General features: G+C 39.2%; 1 protein-coding gene across 5 annotated transcripts in view; it reads right to left on the bottom strand.

Moving 5' to 3' along the window:
• The window catches only part of helz (helicase with zinc finger), a 347,073-nt gene that overhangs the window by 32,605 nt on the left and 289,144 nt on the right, over positions 1-25,324 (bottom strand). For all 5 annotated transcript variants that reach the window (XM_063030618.1, XM_063030619.1, XM_063030620.1 and 2 more), the window contains 2 exons: positions 22,877-23,105; positions 20,346-20,853 (listed from right to left, as the gene is read on the bottom strand). In XM_063030618.1, the coding sequence (XP_062886688.1) occupies positions 20,346-20,853; positions 22,877-23,105 (737 nt within the window). The remainder of the gene's footprint in view (positions 1-20,345; positions 20,854-22,876; positions 23,106-25,324) is intronic.

Below are 25,324 nucleotides of genomic sequence, written 5' to 3'. Positions count from 1 at the left end.
TAGGGAATCAAACCTCTCACAATCACAATTACAAATCTCTGCATAGCCATTACTTCAGTGCTTTACAACATTAGCTATGAAATCAATTGGTTTCAATTCCCAGCACTGTCTTTAAGGAGTTTGTAGGTTCTCCTTTCTTTCTTTTTCAATCTTTTTATTAGTTTCATAAAGATATAAACATGACATGGTAGTAGTACAAAGTTATTGGGAATACATTGTTATAATTAACATGGGTGATTATAAAACCAAATATTACTTAAATGATAAAACTCCCAATCATATAGGGTACCAATGAATAATATAAAACAAAGAAAAATATCTAAACAAAAATCATGAAAAAGGAAAAAAAAATAATAACACCCCCCCAAAAAAACTAATCTAAACAGAATTAATCAACTAAACTAAAAAAAAAAGACCTGGGCTGTTTTTTAAACATCGTAAAAAAATGAGAGAAAAGAAAACCTTAGTGTCGACAACTCCGTTCCTCTCAACCAACACTACAGAGAAGTAAACTAAGTTTGGAAATGGTCAAATTACATCATATGAAAATGCTGAATAAATGGCCCCCAAGTCTTTTCGAAATGAATAATCCAATAGTTAAGCATACTTTATGTATATGGTTTCAATTTTGAAAATTTTTTGGATTCAACCAATTTATTTTAGCAAGTCCTATTATATCTAATTTCCTTTTTCAACCTTCCACTATGGATCAAGCTTAATTAGATTGGAAAATCAAAGGTATAGTATGATTTCGTGATTTATTTTTGGATAATTGTTTTATGTCCTTTGATCAACTATCTAATAAATATAATTTACCTAGATCTCACTTTTTTAGGTTGAAAACTTTTTCATTACTGTTTCTCCTAATTTTCCACACTTATATCCAATAGATATTTTGGAAAAAATTTTAGATTTAAATCTTTCTCGGAAAGGTGTTGTAGCAATTATTTATAATATAATTATGAATTTATGTCCTGATGTATCTAATAAAATTAAAACTGATTGGGAAAAAGAACTTAAGATTGCTGTACTGATTGAAAAATGGGCAGGTTCTCATTTCTATCTCGTAGGTTTTCTCCAGGTGCTCGGATTACCTCCCACATTCCAAAGATGTATGGAATGGGTTAGGGTTAGTGAGTTGTGGGCATGCTATGTTGGCACCAGAAGCATGGCAACACTTGTGGGCTGCCCGCGCCACATCCTCAGGCTGTGTTGGTCGTTGACGCAAAACAATGCGTTTCTCTGTATGTTTTGTTGTACACATGACAAATACAGCTAATCTTATCCTATAATATTCTCAACAAATAAAAGTTAGCTCCAAAGAAGTTACTCCTTGAAACTAAATGGAAATGTAAGCATTTCAGATTAATAGAGGTTAATGAAGTTGTCAAGAAGAGTAATATTTCAGGCTTTAGTGTCATTTGCTAATCTCTGAAAATTTCTATTTGTTTTGTTGGAAAACAGAATGAGAGTATCCAATTAAGAAATGTTAACATATGCAACACACACAAAATGCTGGAGGAACTTAGCAGGTCAAGCAGCATCTACGGAAAAGAGTAAACAGTTGCTGTTTCGGATCGAGACCCTTCTTCAGAACTGGTTAACAAATAATCACAGCTGCAACTGAAAATGCAGGTCCCTGAGAATTAGAGACAGGAGGAATTATGATGAAAAGAAAGTAATGTATTATATATTTGAAGCTACTGAGCTCAAAGTAATATTAAAATAGCAGTGTTAGAGAAATTAATAGGACTAAAATATTATCAAAGCCCGTTTAAATCATGGCCCCCATTAAAAGGTTTTGAAAGAGGTGCATGGAAAGACAAAGACCTTCCAAAATTCTTAGATTCCCCCATAACTTTGTTATGGAATAGAAAGAGCAAATGAAACAAGCGGGATGAGAAAATACAGTGGATTCCAGCTAATTGGGACACGTCTGGGCCAGTAAATTTTGGTCCAATTAAGTGGCTGACCCAATTAGTCGAAGTTTCATAGAAAGAGTTCAAGAGGTATACAAAAACAAACAACTATTTAACTGAATAACAAATTATGTATTTAATTGAAATATAAAATAAATTAGAATACTAATACTACCAATACCTCTACAGTACTATAAGTTCCTAAGAGTTATCAACAGAGGCATTCAGTGTACGCTGCCAGTGTTTGTTTTGACTGACTGTAAATAAACAAAATCAGCAGACACTGAGTGAAGATTATGGGCTGCCTTCACACAATCCTTTCAACGATTGTGTCCCTCAAATCTTCATTTTCACTGTAACATTCAAGATGATTATTGATACTTTCCTAACTTGAAGTAGTGAAATCGTTTGATTTTCATTCTCAGCTGTTCCTGGTATCTCCAAGCCTGAATGCTTGAAACCGCAGTGAGAAAAACAGTTCTGGATTGTCTTAGTGCTTATTTCTTGCCAGTTATCAGTGACAAGATTGCTGCTTTTTGAAAACAACACATGCAACTGATGTTATTTAAAAACCGTTCACTCTAAGCACAATGTAGTGTCTAATGGCAACACAGCGCGCATATGACTGACACTAGTTAGCAGCTGTTCAGCAACAGTCTCTTGTCCCAATTAAGCTGTGTAGTATTCCAAATAAACAAAAGGAATCTTGGCTATTTGCTCAATTAGTTTTTGTTCTTTAAGACTTATCGCAAATAAAATGCTGCCCAAATTAACTGGTATCCACCGTATTTGAAGTACAAATCTGTTTACTTGACAGAAGATGTGACATATTGGACTGGTTATAAAAGGCATTTTTAAGAATGTGGGGACATTAATTAGCAAGAGTAGTGTCTCTGGCCCTTTGAGCCTGCTTTGCCAATAAACAAAATCATGGCCAATCTATCACCCCATTTTTCTCCACTATCTCCATAAAAGTTGAATCCCATAACATCCAGTAATTCATCTAGTCCCACAGCTCCCAAGATTACAAAGTTCTAGAGATTCACTGTATGCTGCTGAAGAAGCTTCTTACATTTCTAAATGGCCTACTCATTGTGTCGAGACTGTGTCCCCAGTACTAGATTCAACGACACAAGAAATTCAACTTTCCTGCAAAAGCTATGTAAGAATTTTGTACGCGTCAATTAGATCAATCTTTATTTCTCTAAATTCACTGCTCGTGGCAACTCTGCCAACATTGGGACCAGTCCGGTACATCCACTTTTGGGATTTAACAGAGCAGCAAACCAGACAATACCACATGTGAAACATCACTATACGAATGCATTAGGGACATTTAAGAGACTTCTAGAAAGTAACATGAATGAAAGAAAAATGGAGGGCTATGTTGGAAAGAAAGGTAAACTGATCTTAGAGAAGGCTGAAAGGTTGGCACATCATCACGGGCTGAAGGGCCTGTACTGTGCTGTACTGCTTTATGTCGTTTGTTCTAGTATCACTATGGCTTGAAGGAGTGAGGCTCCAACTGAGAAAAGCTCATTCCAGCTCCAATAACCAGCCATTCCCTGACGGTATCTGACAAATGCTGAAAATCTCGGTGAGACCGGGTACGCCAATTTCTAGATATAAAAGCCATGTCATGTGCAGTGCTTGAAGGCTTTTAACACTGAGGCAGAGATAAATAGACACTTAGGAAAGGGGATGTAAGATGACCATGTCTATGGGAATGCAGATTTCAATCATTATCTTATGAAGTAGCTCAGCAGACTTGACAGGTGAATGCCTTAAGCCTGCTCTCAATTTGTGTTTTTGTAGGACAACAATAACACTGAACTGCCAATAATGGTGGTGGACTGTACCCAGATATCCAAAATGGATCGGAACACCTTGGAGCAAAGATACTCTAAGCACCATGTCTGGTGTGATGGGTGGAGATATGCTAACAGATAAGTTCTTTTTACCTTCAAATTTATTATTTTTTTAAATTTAGAGATACAGCATGGAACAGGCCCTTCTGGTCCTTTGAGCCATGCCACCCAGCAACCCATCGATTTAATCCAGGCCTAATTATGGCACAATGTACAATGGCCAGTTAACCTACAAACTGGTATGTTTTTGGACTGCAGGAGGAAACCAGAGCACTTGGAGGAAACCCATGCATACAAAGGAAGGGAAGTACAAACTTACTTACAGAGGATACCAGAATTGAACGCTGAACTCCGATGCCCCTAACTGTAAATACATTGTGCTAACTGCTATGCTACTGTGGCGTTAGCTACTCTGCTCTGACTGTGCACAACCAAGATGGAAAACACAATCAGAAACCTGCTGCTTGTGAGAGAAGCAGTGGAGAGGATTAGAAGGCATAAAGGACAAACTTGGTGATCTACACTGAAGTGCAGGCAATTGACAAACACACATGTAAAAGAACAATGGAAGACAAAGAATAAAAAAAATACTTGTTTTGTTATATAAAAAAATTAATATTAAGGCAAGGTTTTTGTAAGTTTCGAAAATGCAATGGACACTCCATGGGAACTCAAGGAATGGTGATGGCAGTGTGAAAGACAGTGGTTGTTGATGATAATAAAGTGCCCGAATTTGTTGGAAACATGAACTCTGGAAAGCAGCTAATGAAGTTTTCATTGTAAAGGAATTCCAATTGATTCCAGATTGTGTTTCATAATTTCAAGAGTGTTTAAGGTCACTTCCTGTACACAAGTGTGAAGGAGAACAAAATAATTGTTACTCTAGATCCAATGCAACACAATCTGCCCCCAAAAGATAAAGAACACAATTATAATAAAAAACACAATAAATATGAATACATAAGATAGCTTAATACATAGATTGATTGTATAGTGTATTCTGGTTAATTGGACCACATCGTGGCCAGTACATTTTGGCCCAACGAAGTGACTGCTGTAAATAGCTGAAATTTCATGGAAATACTTAAAAAGGAATTCATCCAGTGTACGCTGCTATGTTCTTTTGACTGACTATAAATGCACAAAATCAATGCAAACACATAGTGCAGATAATGGACTGCCTTCATACAATGCTTTTGACAACTGCATCCTCCACATCTTCATTTTCATTCTAACATTCAAGTTGACTATTGAACCTTTGAATTCTTTCTAGATCCTAACTTGATGTAGTGAAATAGTTTGATTTTCACTCCCAGCTGTTTCTGGCATCTCCATGCCTCAATGCTTGAAACTGTAGTCAGTAAAACAGTTCTGAATTATGTTATTGCTAATTACTCAACAACCATCAGTGACAAAAATCACTGCTTTTTTTTAAAAACACAAATATGCACAACTAAAGCTTTTAAAGATGGTTTGCCCTAAGCATGGTGTAGTATCTGAAGGCCACACGACATGCATGTAATTGACGCTAGTTAGAAACTGTTCAGCAACAATTGCCTGTCTTAATTAAGCAGCATAATGTCCCAAATAAACAAAGAGAATCCTAGCTATTCTCTTGATTTGTTTCTGTTCTTTAAGAGTTGTCCCAAACAAGCAGTTGCCCCAATTAACAGTTGGCCTGATTAACCAGAATCCACTGCATGTCCATAAAGTGATGCTAGGCTGTATGCAAGGTGACTGACAGGAAATAATAAAGTAGTGGTGGTTGTGGGCGTGAGGGGTGGGCTAGTAGGTGGTGGGGTTGATCAAGTCTTACTGCTTGAGACTGGTGTTACTGGCATGGATGCTACTTAATGGGAGTGGGCAAACAGTCCATGCGCAGGGATGTTACTGGCCCTTTTCTGGCACCTTTCTGTATATATAGTATGTCAGGGAATTTAGTTATGTAGATTTAGGAATTAGCTGAATCAGGCATTTGATTACTAATTCACTGAGTTTGACACAAAATGATGGGCTGAAGGGCCTATTCCGGCGTTGTATTGTTTTATATTCTGTGTAGACTTTGAAAGTGAAGAACTGAAGAGGGATAGATGCTGAAAGGGAACAAATGTTGTGACAGGTAGTCAAATTTGACAAAGCACACAGCAAGTAATCCAGGCAGAAGACAAATGAATTACTGAATAGCAGTAAGGACATCCTGTACAATGTAACACAGAATAATCACAAAAAATTTTTCAAAGATGCTATAGGCAGCATATTTCCTGACTTATCTGGTTCAGGAACTTGAAGTTTTGTATGTATTGAACTTAAAAGCAAAAGAGCTACAGAAAACACACAAACAGAAACAGCACACTGATGTCCATCACTATTGACATCACTGACAAGATTTCATTACAGAAGCTAATATTGTGTGGGTCTCACTTGCAGGTTAGACAACCTCACATATATTGTTACAGAGGTTGCTGGTCAGAATGTTCTTAAAAGAGAATCAAGTATCGAAAGTCTGGGGATGACAACAAGGAATTGCAACTATTCTGTTTCACGCTTTTGAGGTTATTAAAGAGACCCTGCAAACACCTACTCTGACAAGAAAATTGAGATTGCAATTCCTCAGGGAGAACCAAGAGACCAAGAGCCTAATGACTCTTGTGAGAGATGACATAAAGGACAAAATGGAATAAAATTGTTCAAGATAAGAGCATCAGATGACAGACAGAAATGAATCCTAGAAACTTTCAGGACAAAGCATCTGAAGATGATCCAAAGCTATTTGAAGTAATAATGGAAGATGTAGAAACCTGAAAATGTGAAACCACAATCGGCCATGCATGACCCATGTTTAAGAGTTAACAAAAAAGTCACAGAGCCACGTAAAGGGGTAGAAAGGGACATCGTCACTTCCTCATCTCACCCTAGCTACACTGTAGATGAAGTGGACAAGCAGGCCCTTGGTTGTTTTCCCTCAGGTGGACATGAAACACCAGCTTTGGATTTGCCAAGGATTCTGACATTCAGGTTAAGTATGAACAAGGACAATTATTTAAACAAAAAATGAAATGATGGATTCAACCATGATTTCTAAAACATGATTCTAGTAGTTATTATTATTGAACATTAAGGAACTGCAGAGGAGGTGATAATAGAGTACCCTAAAACAATTCTGGTAAATCTTGGAGGGAATGTCCAGTTGATTTACCAGGAAATAATGAAACTTGGATTGACACCAACATTTTCACAGTGTTCTCTGAACACCTAAGTTGTTTTTAAGAGTTTTCCAAATTTAGCCTCGGAGAGGTCATGGTGATAAACAATCTTGCTTGTTTGCTACACCTGAAGCCTGTGTGAATTTGTTCCGCACTCAACTTCAGCAAAGTGGTGCAGTTTATTATTAAGAAGAACATTAAGCAAAATCATCATGAAATTAGACCATGTGGCTTAACAAATGAGTTTCTTTTTTAAAATTGAAGACTGAATAAAAAGAGCAGATAAAGGGGGCAGCATTCATAATATCTTGAGAGATTCCATAGTATTTGTAAAGTAGTCAGACTAAATAAGGAGGTCTTGGAATTGTGAGCAATATTTTGCATGAACGCTGGATTAAAAAGACAATTGCATAAACCACTCAATTTTTGGGTTGGCAGACTGGCTTGAGAGAAAATAAAAAAAAGAAATGGGGTGTTCTTACGGCTTAGGTCAGCGATACCATTCAGTAAACCCGTGGCTGATCCTTCCGCTTTCTGCCAATTGATCCCCGTATAAAGATCTATCAGTCATAGCCTGGAATATACTCAATGACTGAGAATGTAATTTTCTGATGTAGAGGATTCCAAACTTTTATCATCCCCTGAATAAAGAAATGTCTCCTAATCAAGTCTGAATCTAACATCTGTAGTTTCTGTAACAAAGATTCCAAATCCCAGTCTCTTCAGTGAGGCAGAATAGTTCCTTGACATCTCCCATTCTCAGAATCATTCTTCTAAGCTTCACTCAACTAGGCCAATCTTATTTAACCCCTCTTTATAGAATCTTCTCCCCAAGTCACAAGTTTTTGCCATTTTTTTGTAGCTGTTTAAAACTTTGCTGGACTTCAGTTTCCTGCTCTTCGTGGCAGAACAAAACCTTTCTTTAATCTAATATTATTTCTAAGTTTCTTGTTTAGCCACTGGTAACTCACATTTCTCATGAATTCCTCATTGTCCAATGAAATGAACTTCTGTTGAGAAGTTTGAAATATTTCTTTGAATGCTCACTGTTATATATCTACTGGCAACCTTTTTCGTATTCTTTCACGGTCTACACTCAGTGGGCACTTTATTAGTTAACCTCCTGTACCTAATGGAGTGATCACCAAATGTATGTTCATTGACTTCTGCTGCTGTAGCCTATCCACTTCAAGGTTCGATGTGCTCTGCGTTCAGAAATGCTCTTCTGCACACCACTATTATAGCATGTGGTTACGTGAGTTACTGTTGCCTTCCCATCAACTTGAACCAGTCTGCTAATTCTCCTCTGACCTCTTTTATTACTAAGGCGTTTTCGCCCACAGAATTGCTGCGTACTGGATTTTTTGTTTTTAGCACCATTCTCCATAAATTCTACACACTGCTGCATGTGAAAATCCCAGAAGAACATCCGTTTCTGTGATACTCAAACCATCCTGTCTGACACCATGGTCAAAGCCACTTGGATCACTTTTCTTCCCCATTCTGATGTTTGGTCTGAACAACAATTGAACCTTTGACCATGTCTGCGTGCTCTTCTGCATTGAGTTGCTGCCACATGATTGGTTGATTAGATATTTGAATTAACAAACAGGTGTACAGGTTTACCTAATAATACGGACACGGTATACGTTGGTTATCTCTCACTCCTCTATAAATAGTTTTGAATTAAGACTCTAGTTTTTGATTGATCTGTATCTATAAAATGCTGCTATCACTGACTAATGAAATTTTATCATTCAATTACTAAACATTTATATCATCTCATTAAACCAGATAATGCCCAAGAGTTTGCTTCACCAAACTGGCCTGAATGCATTCACTGAAAATAAAGTTGAGGTCTTTGACTTTTGTACTCTGTGAATCAGAGGAAGTGATAGAAAAGGGAAGTAGGTGGACTGAGAAATAGGTTAGGATGGAGCAGACTTCAAGGGACTGGAGGCCTTACTTCTTGTCCTATTTCTCCTCTTCTATGACTTTTCCATGAGGCAAAAGCATTTGGATAATTCATTAAAATATCATGTAGTCATCAATAATGTAACATAGAGTGTGATCAACAGCTGTATCTAGTTGTCAGCAAGGTTCTTTGATGCCACAACATATACCAGTTGGGTGAACAACTGGGAATGCAGTAGGATGGGTATTCCTGAAGGATGAATTGACATTAGCTGAGTTTATTATGCAACCTGATGATTTTTTTTTTAAATCAGGAAAAGCACTGTTGCAATGAATTTAATTAAAACTTTTTTAAAATTACCCATGCAACAGTTAAGCAAGAACATCTGGAAATTAAAGTTCCTTTGGAAAGGATGACTGGCTAAATGCAAGCTCTCTTCAGTACATCACTAACCTGTTTAAAAATCTGTTGACCAACATCTGAAAACAATGACCAAAAACAGATCATGTAATAATACTGGTTTTGAATGACAGGCTTATCTTCCATATGTTTTAAGCTTGGCAGTGTCAAACATGGGTTCAAATCCCATTAATGATGTCACTAGAAAACCTATCAGCGGTGTACTGAGGAGGTGCTGCACTCTGTGCACTACAATATCTTTCAAAGCAGGCTGAACCAAAGATGTGAAAGGTCCTGTAACACAAGATCTTTACTGATGAGGGACGCTGTATGGAACTCAGGAACACTTGGGATTTTCCTGAATGAATTACTGAGTTAGGCCCTAATGTTTCCAAATGTCAGGGTCTTCTGCTACACTACAATTAGTCACAAAACAATATGGCATGGATATAGACCCTCCAGCGCAGAGTTCATGCTGGCCACATTGTCCACCTAGCTAGTCCCAATTTCCTAGGGCCAGGCTATATCCCTCCAGGACCCTCCTTTCCATGTATCTGTCCAAGTGCTTCTGAAATTATATTAATGTACTGTCTCAGCCACATCCTCTAGCAGCTCAGTCCATATACTCACCACCCTCTGCATGAAAAAGTTGCTACTGATTTCTAAGTATAATGCAATTTGAAATTAACCTTTACTCATGCTTCACACTAATTTTGCAAATTAATTTGCAGTATTCCTTAGACAGATTGGGGAAATGAGCAGACAAGCGGCAGATGAAATATAATGAAGGAAAGTGCATGGGTATGCACCTTGGTAGAAGGAATAAATAGACAATAGACAATAGGTGCAGGAGTAGGCCATTCAGCCCTTCGAGCCAGCACCACCATTCACTGTGATCATGGCTGATCATCCACAATCAGTACCCTTTTCCTGCCTTCTCCCCATATCCCCATATCCCTTCACTCCGCTATCTTTAAGAGCTCTATCTAACTCTTTTTTGAAAGAATCCAGAGAATTGGCCTCCACTGCCTCCTGAGGCAGAACATTCCACAGAACCACAACCCTCTGTGTGAAAAAGTTTTTCCTCAACTCCGTTCTAAATTGTCTACTCCTTATTCTTAAACTGTGGCCTCTTACAGGCATGGACTATGTTTTAAATGGGGAGAAAATACAAAAATTAGAGGTGCAAAGGGACTTGGAAGTCCTCGTATTGGATTCCCTAAAGGTTAACTTGCAGGTTGAGTCAGTAGTAAGGAAGGCAAATGCAATGCTAGCATTCATTTTGAGAATGCAAATGCAAGGATGTAAAGCTGAGGCTTTTTAAAACATTGGTCAGACTGCACTTGGAACATTGTGAGCAGTTTTGAGCCCCTTATGTGCTGGCATTGGAGACAGTCTGGAGGAAGTTCAAGAGAAAGATCCAAGAAATGAGAGGGTTAACATTCAAGGAGTATTTGATGTCTCTGGGCATGTACTTGGTGGAGTTTAGAAGAATGGGCGAGGGGGATCTCATTTAAACCTATCGGATATTGAAAGGGTCTCGGCCTGAAACGTCGACTGCGCCTCTTCCTATAGATGCTAGTCCTGACGAAGGGTCTCGGCCTGAAACGTCGACTGCGCCTCTTCCTATAGATGCTGCCTGGCCTGCTGCGTTCACCAGCAACTTTGATGTATGTTGCTTGAATTTCCAGCATCTGCAGAATTCCTGTTGTTTTTTTGGATATTGAAAGGTCTGGATAGAGTGGATGTTTCCTCTACCGGGGAGTCTAGGACCATAGGGCACAGCCACAGAATTGATGGATGTCCATTTAGGACAGAGATGAGGAGAAGTTTATTTCGCCAGAGTGTGGTGTGTCTATGTGATTCTTTGCCACAGATAGTGATGGAGGCCTAACCATTGGATAGATTTAAAGCAGAGGTTGACAGGTTCTTGATTGATCAGGGCATCAAAGATTAGAGAGAGAAAGCAGGAGAACAGGGTTGAGAGAGGTAATAAATCAGCCATTACGGAATGGCGGAGTGAACTCGAGAGGCTGAATGACCTAATTCCGCTCCTGGGTATTATATAGTGCATGGATAGGAAAAGTTTCAAGGGTGATGGGCCAAGCATGGCAGATGGGACTAGCTCACTGGAGAATATAATCAGCATAGATGAGTTGGGCCGAAGGGCCTGTTTTCCAGGCTGCATGACTATGACAGAGACCAACAAACATTCAGATATTAAGCAAACAATGTCAAGATGGAAGATTAGCCATTTTATTTAGCGGCAAAGCAAGCATGAAGGGCAGAAGGGACCCCTATCCCTTTCATTTTGAGTCACTGTCACCAAAAAGAGTATCAATCTGTGGAGTCCTCCTCTGCACCTAATTTACCTCATACAGTCACAACTTGTTTTATATCCATTTCTAATCCATTCTTACAAATTCTACAGGGTCACTTTGCATGGCGCATTAAAGGTCTTTAAGAAGCACGGTTACACAGGATTTATTACAGACCATATTAATCAGCACATACTCAAAAGTACAAGATAGCTCAGTTTCTGAATTTGCTTCACCAGGTCATCTGTTTCTCTCCATTACTTGCCTCAGGACAGAAAACGAATGGGCCCATTGTTGCTCAAGTCTGGTTAATAGCCCTGCAAATTCTTTCTTTTTGCCATAATGATCAAAAGAATCTTTCCCTTTTACAGCTGATGTTTCTTGTTCCATAAAATTGGACCAGTTTTGTCAAATTCAAACATTACAGGGCAGAATCATCAGAATGGAAAAGATGATATTCTCTTGGGCAGATTAACGAGCAACACCATGCATACTAGGTGTCACAAATAGAACAGAGTTCAAAAGTGCATTTCTCTGCATCTGAATCCTTCCTTCTGCAGGACCTGAATTTTGAAATTATTATCAAAATTAACCACTGTTCCAAGAAAGCCAAATATTTGGTTTTTCTGCAGATCAGTAGGCATGACAATAAAAAAATGAGTTCAGGCATACCTCATCCCATAATCAGGATGAAGTGTGTTGGATCATTGTATTAGAGAATGCTTTGCTACCAGGTCACTTATAAAGTGTCAGTCACTGGTTATCTGGATTGCTAATTCTTCCTATCAAAATGTAATACTTCACATCTCTCAGCCAATTCCAGTTGTCTGTCAACATCTTGCAGAGGTCCATGCTACCCTCCTCAAAGTATGCTACATGGGGCCATAGAGCACTACAGCACAGAAACAGGGCCATTGGCCAATCTAGACCTTGCCGAACAAGTACTCTGCCTAATTTCATCGACCTGCATCTGGACCATAGTCCTCCATATCCCCCCCATTCAAACTTCAAAGTAAATTTATAATCAAAGTATATATGCAGTATGTCACCATATACAACTCTGAGATTCATTTTCTTGTGGGCATACTCAATAAATCCATAATAGAATCAATGAGAGACTGCACCAACTTGGGTATTCAACCAATGACAAAAGACAACAAACTGTGCAAATACAAAAGAAATAATAATAATCATAAATAAATAAGTAATAAATGTCGAGAACATGAGATGAAGAGTCCTTGAAAGTGCGTCCATAAATTGTGGGAACATTTCAGTGATAGGGCAAGTATAGTTGAATGAAGTTATTCCCTTTGGTTCATGAGCCTGATGGTTGAGGGGTAATAACTGTTCCTGAACCTGATGGTGAGAGTCCTGAGGTTCCTGTACCTTCTTCCTGATGGCAGCAGCGAGAAGAGAGCATGACGTAAATGGTGGGGGTCCCTGATGATGGATGCTGCTTTCTTGTGACAACACTTTGTGTAGATGTGCTGAATGGTGGAGAGGGGTTTACCCGTGATACCCTGGCCAAATCCACTACTTTTTGTAGGATTTTCTGTTCAAAGGCATTGGTATTTCTATACCAGGCTGTGATGCAGCCAGTCAATATACTCTCCACCACACATCTACAGAAGTTTGTCAAAGTTTTAGATGTCATGCCAAATCCTCGCATACTCCTAAGGAAGTAGAAGCACTGTTGTGCTTTCTTCCTAATTGTACTTACCAGTTGGGCCCAAGATAGGTCCTCTGAAATGATAACACTGAGGAATTTAAAGCTGCTGACCCTCTCCACCTCTGATGAGGACTGGTTCATGGACCTCTGATTTCCTTCTCCTGAAGTCAATACAGTAGTTGCTTACGCTGAGTGAGAAGTTGTTGTTGCACCACTCTGCCAGATTTTCCTTCTCCCTCCAATACGCTGATTCGTCACCTCTTTTAATTCGGCCTATGAACTTGAATAGGCATTGGAGCTGTGCTTATCCACGTCCTAAATGTAAAGCAAGTAGAGGAGGGGGTGAAGCACACAGCCTTGTGGTACACCTGTGCTGATGGAGATTGTGGAAGAGATGCATTTGCCCATCTGAACTGACAGGGGTCTGCAAGTGAAGAAATCAAGGATCCAACTGCACAAGGACATATTGAGAAAATTGAGTATCAATTGCACAAGGAAGTATTGAGGCCAAGATCTTGACGCTTACTGATTAGTTTTGAGGGGATGATAGTACTGAATGCTGAGCTCTAGTCAATAAAGAGCATCCAAATGCATTCATCTTCGATATCCAGAGGTTCTAGGATGACTGAATGTGACCTCTTGTGCCAGTAGGCAAATTGGAGTGGATCCAAGTCACATCTCAGGCAGGAGTTGATATGTTTCAACACCAGCCTCTCAAAACACTTCACATCTTTGAACGTAAGTGCTGTAGCAGGTTACCACATTCTTCTTAGGCAATGGTATAAATGAAGCATGTCCTGGATATGACTCTAAACTGCAACCGGTGATGAGGCTCTGATTGGGGACTTTCAGAGCTTTGGGGAAAGTGGAGTTACCCCTTGGTCATTCATTGCTCCCAGGGTTGCTCAAATAACACAGAAGAAAATTATTGCCACTTGGAATGTAAGAATCCTATATCAAGCAGGAAGATTGGACAATGTGATAAATGAAATGGAAAGACTAAAAATTATCATGGGAATTAGCAAAGTTTGTTGGATAGAAATAAAACACTAATTTATTCTTGTGGAACATCCTATACTAATGGAGTAGGAATTCTTATGGATGAAAACATGGCAAAAAGTGTTTTAGGACATTGGGCAATATCGGAAAGAGTGTTCCTTGTTAGATACAGAGGCAAGCATTTGATTTAGCAATTATACAGGTATATGCACCAACAACAGATGGAACAAATGAGGATATAGATAAATCCTATGAAGAACTTGAACAAGCAAAGAATGGATGCAAATCTCAAGATATTGTTATTGTCATGAGAGATCTAAATGCTAAAGTAGGACAAGGTGCTGATGGAAATACCACAGGAAAATTTGTACTAGGGGAAAGAAATGAAAGAGGTGAGAAATGGGTAGAATGGTGCAAGATGAATAATCAGGTTATTATGAATACCTACTTTAAAAACCATCCAAGATGCTTGTGGACTTGGAAAAGTCCAGGTGATAACACTAGAAATCAAATTGACTTTATTACTATAAACCAAAGATTTAGAAACTCAGTGACTCAGTGCAAAACATATCCAGGTGCAGACTGTAATAGCGACCATAACCCAGTAGTATATCATGAAAAAGTAAAACTTAAAAAACTAAAGAAGCAAAAACCTGAACAATCCCTTGACTACTTGCAATTAATTAAAAAAGAAAACTTAAGACAAAAATTTACAATTGAAGTAAGGAATAGATTTCAAAGTCTAGAAATACAATCTGTTGAAGATGATAGCAATCATGTAGAAATGAAATTTAACTCTCTGAAGGATGCCTTGGTAGAATAAGCAAAGACAGTGATTCCTAAAAAAGAAAAAAGCACGAAGAGTAAATGGATGACAGATGAAATCAAAAATTTAATGGAAGAAAGGAGACAGAAGAAAGTAAATCCTATAGAATATAACTCCTTAGATAAAAAAAAGTTAAAAGCTCATGTCAAAAAGCCAAAGAAGAACGGTTAAACCAGGAATGTGAGCAAATAGAAAAAATCCCTATTACTGATCCAAAAAGGTTACATCAACAAATCAAGAATATCACTGGTAAAAAGCTCCTCTGTTCTTCAGGTGGATGTTTGAAAGCAAAGGACGGTACCATTATCATGGAAAAAGATGAGATTATGAACAGATGGACTGAGTATATTCAGGAATTGTTCGAAGATGATCGAGGTGAAAAACCAGAAATTAAGAAAAACATTGAAGGTCCAAGTATTTTAAAATCTGAAGTTCGTAATGCAATAAATAAGATAAAGAAAGGAAAGGCAGCAGGTCCTGGTGAATTAGTAATAGAACAAATTATCACCCCTGAAGGTTATGGAATTGAAAAACTTACTGATTTAATCAATGACATTTATGAGACTGGAATAATACCAGAAGAGATGAAAAAATCAGTATTTATCACTCTTCCTAAGAAACCTGGAGCAATAGAATGTGAATTACATAGGACCATAAGTTTAATGAGTCATATCACCAAGACACTTCTAAGAATTTTGATGACAAGAGCTAAAAGTAAGATACAAGGTGAAATAGCTAAAGAACAATGTGGTTTTGTGAAGGACAAAAGGTACAAGAAACACAATATTGATGTTAAGGATACTATCAGAACAAGCTATTCAAGTGCAAAAAGATTTCTTTGTTTGTTTTATCAACTACACAAAAGCACTTGATAAAGTGAAGCACAATAAGTTATTTGAAATATTACAGAAAACTCTAGATCTAGATTCGAAAGACCTCTGCCTAATCAGAAATCTGTACTGGGAACAAACTGCCGCTGTAAGAATAGATGGAGAAGTGAGTCAGTTTACGATAATCAAGAGAGGCATTAAACAAGGGTGTGTTTTCTCCCCTGATTTATTTAATGTGTACAGTGAAACAATATTACAAAAAATAAGAGACATCTCGGGAATCAAAGTTGGTGGTGAAAACATCAATAATTTCAGATATGCAGATGACACTGTGTTAATTGCAAGTATGGAGGAACTACAAAAATTAATTGATATAGCTGTTGAAGAAAGTGCAAAAATGGGTCTATCTATCAATTGCAAAAAGACAGAATGTATGGTGATATCCAAAAAGAAGGAGAATCCTATCTGCAGGCTGAGAATAAATGGGGAAGACATAAAACAAGTACAGAACTTTTGCTACTTAGGAAGCAGGGTCACATCAGACGGCAAGTGCGACACGGACATCAAAAGAAGAATAGGGATGGCAAAAGACACCTTTACGAGAATGAAGAGTATACTGACCAATACTAAACTAGGCATGCAACCCGCCTCAGAGTACTGAAACATTACGTTTATCCAGTTATGTTATATGGCTTAGAATGTTGGACAGTATCTAGTAATATGAGGAAACAAATTGAAGCAGCAGAGATGTGGTTTTTGAGGAGGATGCAAAGAATATCATGGATGAAACAAATATCTAACCAGGATGTCATGAACAGAGCAAACACAAAAAGAGAAATAATGTATGTAATCATGAAAAGGCAACGTCACTTCATTGGACATGTGAATAGGAAACAGAAGTTAGAATTCACGGTAATTATGGGAAATATTGAAGGGAAGAAAGTAAGAGGAAGACAGCCAAATGATGGTGGACACAGCAGCCAGAGAACTGGAAATGAACACCAATGAATTGATCCACTTGACCCAAAACAGGAGTGTGTGGGCCATGGCAGTCAAAGCTCCAATTGGCACGGCACCTGATGATGATGATGATGATGATGATGATGATGATGATGATGATAAGTGAAGCAGGTAAGTAACTCAGACTGGCAAAGTGAGACGTTAAAGATCACCAGCTGGTTGATCAGCACAGGGCTTTAGGTACCCCATATGGGCTGGATGCTTTTTGTAGGTTCATCCTCCTGAAGGATGCTCGCACGTCAGCCTCAGAGACTGAAATCACAAGATTATCGGGGGGCTGTGGGAGTTTGTGATAGTTCCTTCATGTTTTGACGGTCAAAGCATGTATAGAAGTCATTGAGCTCATCTGGAAGCACAGCCCTGTTGTCACCTATGTCACTAGATTTTACTTTATAGGAGGTGATAGCATTCAACCCCTGCCACCACTGAACATCCTTCATTGATTCAATGGATACATCCATGTATCTATCCAAACTTCTCTTAAATGTTGAAATCATTTATGCTGGCAGCTTGTTCCACACTGTCACCACCCTCTGAGTGAATTAATTTCCCCTCGTGTTCCCTTTAAACATTTCACCTTTCACCCTTTACCTACATCCTCTGGTTCTAGTCTCGCCCAACCTCAGTGGAAAAAAATTTCTTGCATTTGCTCTGTTTACACCCCTCATAATTTTATACACCTCTATCAAATTCCCCTCATTCTCCAAAGCTCCAGGGAATAAAATCCTAGCCTATTTGACCTTTCCTATAACTCAAGTCCCGGTAACATCTTTGTAATTTTCTCTGTACTCTTTCAATCTGGAAAGTTTTTGAAAAACTTTTCTCAATGATAATTGGTTTCAATCATAGTAAAACCCTTGATAAAGCTATTTGATAAAGTGATACAAGCCCATATACATCACATCTTAACCCCTGTCTCCCCCCACTATGACTTGACCAAAAAAAAAGCAATTTGTATTTTCATTCCATGCAAGCTTTTCCTAATCAATCCATACTTGACCAATAATTGTTAATTCTCCCAGGAATGGAAAAAAAGTGGTGGACATAGCCTCATCCATCACAGGAAAAGTCCTTCCTACAATTGAGCACACCAATAAGGAGCACAACCACAAGAAGGCAGCATCCCTCATCAAGGACCCCCACCATTCGGGCTGCTGCTATTAGGAAGAAGGTACAGGAGCCTAAGATCCCACACTGCCAGGTCCAAAAACAGTTCCTACCCTTCTAGCAGTAGGCTCCAGAACCAGTTTGGATAAATTCACCCACCTTAACACTGAACTGATTTCACAACCTACAGACTCATTTTCAAGGATTCTACAACTCATATTCTGAATATTACTTATTTATTCTTATTATTACTTGTTTCATTTTGTATTTGCACAGTTTGTCAGTCTTTGTGAGTAGTTTTTCATTGATTCCACTACATTTCTTTGCTCTTATGTGAATGCCTGCAAGAAAGTGAATCCCAGGTAGTATATGCTGACATATACATACTTTGATAATAAATTTACTTCAAACTTATTGTTTCTAAGACTGCCCTACCACCTGTTATTCTAATGATCTGTAGCTGCTATACCTGCTTTAAATGAGAATGTAAACATTTGAAACTGTCCTGTCCTCTGGCAACACTCTTGCACCCAGAGGTGTTTGTGATTGTTGGCCAAATGCTTTCCTGATAACTGAAAATGTTTTATTCCAAAGCTTACTGAATGATGGGAAACTGTTTGTTCAGAAAATATGCCAGAATTCCATCTATTGGCTTTGGATCTGAGGTTTCTTCCACAACGAGTAATTCAACAGTAGCTTCTTTAAGGCAGCAGAAAAACTTGAGGCACTTCAAAGAAATGTTATGAACCAAATATTGCCACCAAGCCTCATGAGGTAGCATTACGTCAGATAACATAAAGATTTTAAGGAACATTTTAAAAGAGAATGGTAGAAGGTAAAGGTGAGAAGTTCAGGGAAAGAATTCCAGAGCTTGGCAGTTGAGCAAAAATATGCTGAGCTACAGTCTAGATCATATGGCTAAATACTGTCATTGTGGGAACACCCCAGAGCCACATGGACAATGCTGCTGTGTGGGTAAAATAACAGTATATCTCATCTACCGGCAGGGAGCATTTTTAAAATTCACAGTCAGCTTGGATATCCACAATGATGACAAAGGCAGCCTGTGACTCTCTTGACTCCAGTGATTTCAAGAAGAACCAATACTATAGACTGAAGCTGGCAAGACAGGGAAAATGACTACTTCTGCTCCAGGCATTCATATCAAAATAACAGCCTTAAAAGTATGAGATTCTGCTTTTGCTTTTCAGAGAGACATGATTGGCGGGGCGGGGGTGGGGGTACTTTCACTTTTCTTTAAAACCATGGTATAGATGTGTGGGTAAGCCATTTTTAAAATTACTGTTATATAACCTCAATTGGATACCGAGAGAAGAAAGCTTTTGTAATTTTTTTTTGTAAGTGCAAAGGGAATGGTGACTGCATCAATTGCAGAAGCCGCTGGTGCTGGCCGGGTATCCTTGGTCTGTTACAACATCCAAAACATAGTCTGAGATGACCAGAATACCATTTTATATGCAGATTTGATTTGAAGTGCACAGAGTGTGGATGTGGCGAGGACATTTCCTATAGTGTGGAGTTTAGGACAAGAGGGCACAGTCTGAGAATACAAGGACGTCCCTTTAGAACAGAGATAAGCAGGAATTTCTTTAGCAATAGGGTGGTGAATCTGTGGAATTCATTGCCATGGACAGTTGTGGAGGCAAAGTCATGGGGTATATTTAAAGCAGATGTCGATAGGTTCTTGATTAGTAAGGGTGCCAAATATTACAGGGAGAAAGCAGGAGAATGGGGTGGAGAAAGATAATAAATCAGTCATGATGGAATGGCAAAGCAGATTCCAAGGGCCGAATGGCTTCAGTTTTCTCCCATGTCTTATGGAAATGATTGAAAGGACTCAATTACCTCAGGAGTTTAGCTGGCTGTCATTTTAATGGTAACATGACTTGTTTTGAGAATCCAAAATATATTCTACTTTCATATACAACTCCTGTTTTCCAATGATTAATGCAAATGTACAGATTTTCAAGAGTGGGACATTTCAAATAGCTTGTGAAAATCATCCACAGATAACCCAATTAGTTTATAATAAGAACATAAGAAATAGGAGCAGGAGTAGGCCATCTGGCCCATCGAGCCTGCCCTGCCATTCAATAAGATCATGGCTGATCTGTCTGTAAACTCAGCTGTTGAGAACGATCAACCACAAAGACATTGTGATTGATGCTCCACTGCATATTTGTCAACTGTACTCGACAAGGAAAAAATATTTTGCAGAACAAATAAGATGTAATTACAAAAGGACTCTCACCTTTTCTATGCTGTGAAGTGAAGAAACAGATACCGTCCGAGCAGAAGCTGGGTGAAATGAGTCCTCTCTATTGTTCTGCTGTTGTTGTAGAGACATTATTGGATGTGGTTCTGCTCGATGAGGATACTGTGAAACCCCATATGGTATATTCTGCCCCATCAGGTGATTCTGTTGCATACAGGGAACCGTCCATGAGCCCTCGGGGTGCGGGAACTTGGAAGAAGGTGGCGGTGGTGTGTGTCCTGAAGGTACTGGGTAAGCAGGATTATACATCTGTTGTTGAGGCAGCTGCTGGAAGCCAGAGTTATTGATGGTTTCCAGGGGAGGATTACTGTCATTCAGATTGGAAAACTGGCTGTTATGATTAAGAGGTGCAGGGAGGTGTCCAGGTGGATTTCTGCTCTGAATCTGCCGGTATTGCAATAAACGGGACTGGAGGGGCATCTCATTTAGCTCCTTATTCTCAGTCTGATCCGAAGGTGGCATTTCTCTTAACAAACCTGGGAATCTGAAGCAAAACAGCATATGTCAGCATCTAGATATCTATGTCATTTTCTGGCAACCACTAAATTTTCTTTAAAAATGATTCCTGTTGCAAAAACGTAGATCATAAGACCATGAGACATAGGAGCAAAATTAGGCCATTTGGCCTATTGTCTCTGCTCCACCATTCTATTGTGGCTAATTGCTTTCCCTCTCAACCCCATTTTCCTGCCTTTTCTCTATAACTTTTGATGCCCTTATTAATCAAGAACCTATCAATCAAATATGCCCAATGACTTAGCCAACACAATCATCCGTGGCAATGACCCTCTGGCTGAAAGAAATTTCTCCTCATCTCTGTTCTAAAGGGATGCCATTGTACTTTGAGGCTGTATCCTCTGGTAATACCCTCACATTATTGGAAACATACTTTCCATGTCCACTCTAGGCCTTTCAGTATTTCCTTACAACATAAAAGATACCTATTCAGCCTAAGTTATTAATTTAATTTCCTGTAGTCTTTGATTGCTATCTATGAACATACACTTTCAGCAGGGATTGTGACATAATAACCAGGAACAGGAACCCCAATCAAATTTAAACCTCCCAGGAATTCGAAGGGTTAATTGGGGTATCCACAGACACCCTGATTAAGGTGGAGCCTGTTACCCTCCTGAATTACCTGGTTCAGTTATGCCCAGGTAAACGTGGGGCTGGGGGAATCTTCTGCACAATTAGTACTTTTCTCCACCTTATTCTCACACTATTCAAAGTGGTTAGTCATTTCTCCTGCCCACACTCATCCCCTTGTACTATCTCCAAACACAAGTGGAACTGTTGAACTGTTCCAGAAAATGCAGGTACTGTACTCTTTGAAAAATCATAAAAAGAAAATATACCATGCAATGAAAAAAGAATGGATTCACAAAATACAGATTAAACTCTGTGAACAGACCTGCAGAGTAATCAAACAAATGAACACTGATGGACAATTGTCAAATTATATTCTGCCAAATCCAATCAAAAGCAGTTACAGCCACTTAGTCAACCTTTGATCAGCAGCCAAGTGTGGACACTATCATCAAATGGCATTTCTGATAATGGATGTGGAGAGGATGTTTCCAATAGTAATTATGTCCAGGACTGGAGAGCACAGCCTCAGAATAGAAGGATGTCCCTTTATCAGAAATAATCTTCTGATCCTCCTATTTCCCTATCTCACTACAAACCAACCACCGGAAGAGAACAAATGCTTGACAGGAGTATACTTTAGAGAACGAACAGCAACGTCAAGGGATCCCTGTGAAAGTGAAGTCACAATTACAAGTACAATCTCCATTCCTGAAGTCAGAACTTGGATAAAGAAAGTTGGTTGGGGTTTCTGGTGGCTAGTCATTTCAGGGACAATGTTATAATTTTTCAATTGTATATCTTGCTATTCTTTACAGATAATTAAATCAGTGCAGGACCATGGGAGGTCACATCCTGGAGAGTCTCTCCAAGGAAACCTCCCTCAGAGTTAATAGGGTGGAAAGGTAGCATAAACAAGAGAAAATCTGCAGATGCTGGAAATGTGAGCAACACACACAAAATGCTGGAGGCCAGGCAGCCTCCAGAAAAATAGTACAGTTGACATTTCGGGCCAAAACCCTTCGGAAGGTAGCATAATAATTTACAGCGCCACCGATCAGAAAATCACGGTTCAATTCCCGCTGCTGTCTGCAACAAGTTTGTATGTTCTCCCCATTCTGCATGGGTTTCTTCCAGGTACTCCAGTTTCCCCCAACATTTGAAAGATGTAGGGGTTAAGGTTTGCAAGTTGCAGGTTTTCTACGTTGATGCCAGAAGCATGGTGACATTTGTGGGCTGCCCCCAACACATCCTCAGACTGTGTTGGGCATTGAAGCAAATGACAAATTTTCACTATGTTTTGCTGTACTATACATTCGACAAATAAAGCAAATTTCAACATCAAAACATCTGAACAGTTGGCTAGGCACTGGCTACAAATATTCAAATGCTTTGCCATAACGCGGTTACAACTTTACCTCTGATATGATGGCCCGTTTTCATCTTCAGGGTTATTGCCATGTTTCCACTGTCCCTTTAGAGGATGTTGTGAATACCTGACTGGTTGCTGGGACGGGTGAGCAAGCTGCTGCATTTGTTGAGGATATGATGGATTCCCTGGATTGACATAATCCTGATGCTCATTCCACTGGTGAATTCTTGAATGCTGCCTCATGAGGTCTTCAGCTGTGCTGGCATGCAATGAATCTACAAGCCAAACCAATGATTGAAAGAAACTGAGATCAAACTGACAACTTTGGTGATTAAGTCACCAAAAACTAAAACAGTCAACCAGGTTGGAGGAGAGCAGCTCTGAAACACAAACATAACACTTGCAAATAGGTGTTGTACTTCCCAACAAACAGACCTCAGATAGTTGGGATGCACGACTGCCCTTCGCTCCCCATCACCCTCGATACAGGTGTGCTCCCTACCCCCCAGGGCAGTATGCTGAGCCCATTGCTGTACACTCTGCTCACAGGTGACTGCACAGCCAAACATCTAAATAATCACAGCATGTTTGACGATGACACGACATGATGGGGCTCATCACCAACAATGATGAGACTGTCTACAGCAAGGAGGTGGAAGAGCTGGAGGCCTGGTGCCAGGCAAATAATCTCATCCTTAATGTCAACAAGGCAAAGGGGATGGTTATCGACTTTAGTGGAACCTGTACAAGTCACATTCCCCTTCACATCAGCAGCACAGCAGTGGAAACTACAAGCAGTTTCAAACTCCTGGGAATGCATGTCACTCACAACCTCTCATGGTCCTAGAACATATGCTACACAGTTAAGAAAACTCACCAGTACCTCTTACTTTCTGAGGAGGCTGAAGAGAGCTGAACTTTACACATCTATACTCATGTCATTCTACAGATATACAGTAGGCAGCATCCTGACAAGCTGCATCACTGCTTGGTATGGAAACTGCACTGTGGTGGATAGAAAGGCTCTACAACGGGCAGTCAAAACTGCCCAACATATCAATGGCACCAGCCTACCTACCTTCAAGGGCATATATACAGAAAAAGGCCAGTAACATCATAAAGGATCCTACCACCCTCCCCATGGACTATATGTCTCACTCCCATCAGGGAGGAGGCTACATAGCACCCACGTAGCCTCAAAAGAGCAGACTCAAAAACAGTTACTTTCCCCAAGCAGTAAGGCTGATCAACACCACCACCCACTAACTCCGCTACTACTTTATGATTTCCTGTTAGTCACCTTATGTACTTAAGCATTCATTTATGGACATACAAACTAAGTATATGAGCTGTCTTATGTATTTATATTTATTGTGTTTCTATTATTATTATTATTACTGTGCTCTTTATCTTTTGTGTTTTTATTGGTGCTGCATTGGATCTGGAGTAACAATTATTGCATTCTCCTTTACACTTGTGTACTGAAAGTGACCTTCAACAGACTTCAATCTTAATAAACCTAATAGCTGTATTGCCAGATTTTCCAAATAATTTATTATTAAAATATAACCACAACTATCTTCAGATTGATTTTCCTGCAGGTATTTACAGGAACAATTAAGAAATACAACGGAATCTTCAAAACGTCATACATAAGCAAAGACTGACAAACAACCAACGTGCGAGAGAAGACAAACTGCAAATAGAAAAAAAAACGCTGGGGTCATGAGTTGTAAAACAGACCTACACAGTTTGGAGTTGTGGTCACAGAAGTTATCCACATCAGTTCAAGAGACTGATGGTTTTAATTTCATTGTGAGATTTCAATTCAACTTTAATACTGGGCACAGAAACTCCTTACTGCGGAATCCTGATTCATTTTCTGTGTATGTGGTATTTTAATACGGTGCTGCTATTTTCACTTAATGTATATGAAAGTGCCACTTGCAACAGTAGCAGTAATATGCTATAAACAGTATCAGGTAAATGGCCCCATTTTGCTCAGGCACTGATTCAGAATCATTGGCAACACTTGAGGAAACTTCTCTCTGCGTAGCCACAGAATCTGCTGAAGTATCCAGAGGCTTGGTTTATAGCATTTCAACCAATACGAGGGAGGGGTGATTGATAAGTTCTTGGCCTAAGGTAGAAGGAGTCAATTTTAGAAAACCTAGCACATTTATTTTTCCTACACTTACACACTTAGTCCAGTGGTCGTGAAGCATATGGATCCCTTCTTTGTAGAAGTCAGCGTCTTGGACCTCCGGAAAGTGGTCCACAGCAGGGGTGTTTGATAAGTTCATGGCCTAAAGTAGAAGGAGATAAGGAGAAACTTCAAGATTTCTGCATTTTCACTCAAAGAGTTGAACTGCACATGTATGTAACGAGAGCTGTAGAACTCATCTCCTTCTACCTTAGGCCACAAACTTATCAATTACCCCTGCTGTGGACCACCCGGAGGTCCAAGAAGCTCTTGTTACATGAGTGCAGTTTA

Source organism: Mobula hypostoma, chromosome 22 (genome assembly GCF_963921235.1).
Source record: "Mobula hypostoma chromosome 22, sMobHyp1.1, whole genome shotgun sequence".
NCBI lineage: Eukaryota > Metazoa > Chordata > Chondrichthyes > Myliobatiformes > Myliobatidae > Mobula > Mobula hypostoma.
Note: the sequence above shows the minus strand (reverse complement) of the source record. Positions and strands in the feature narration are given on the sequence as shown.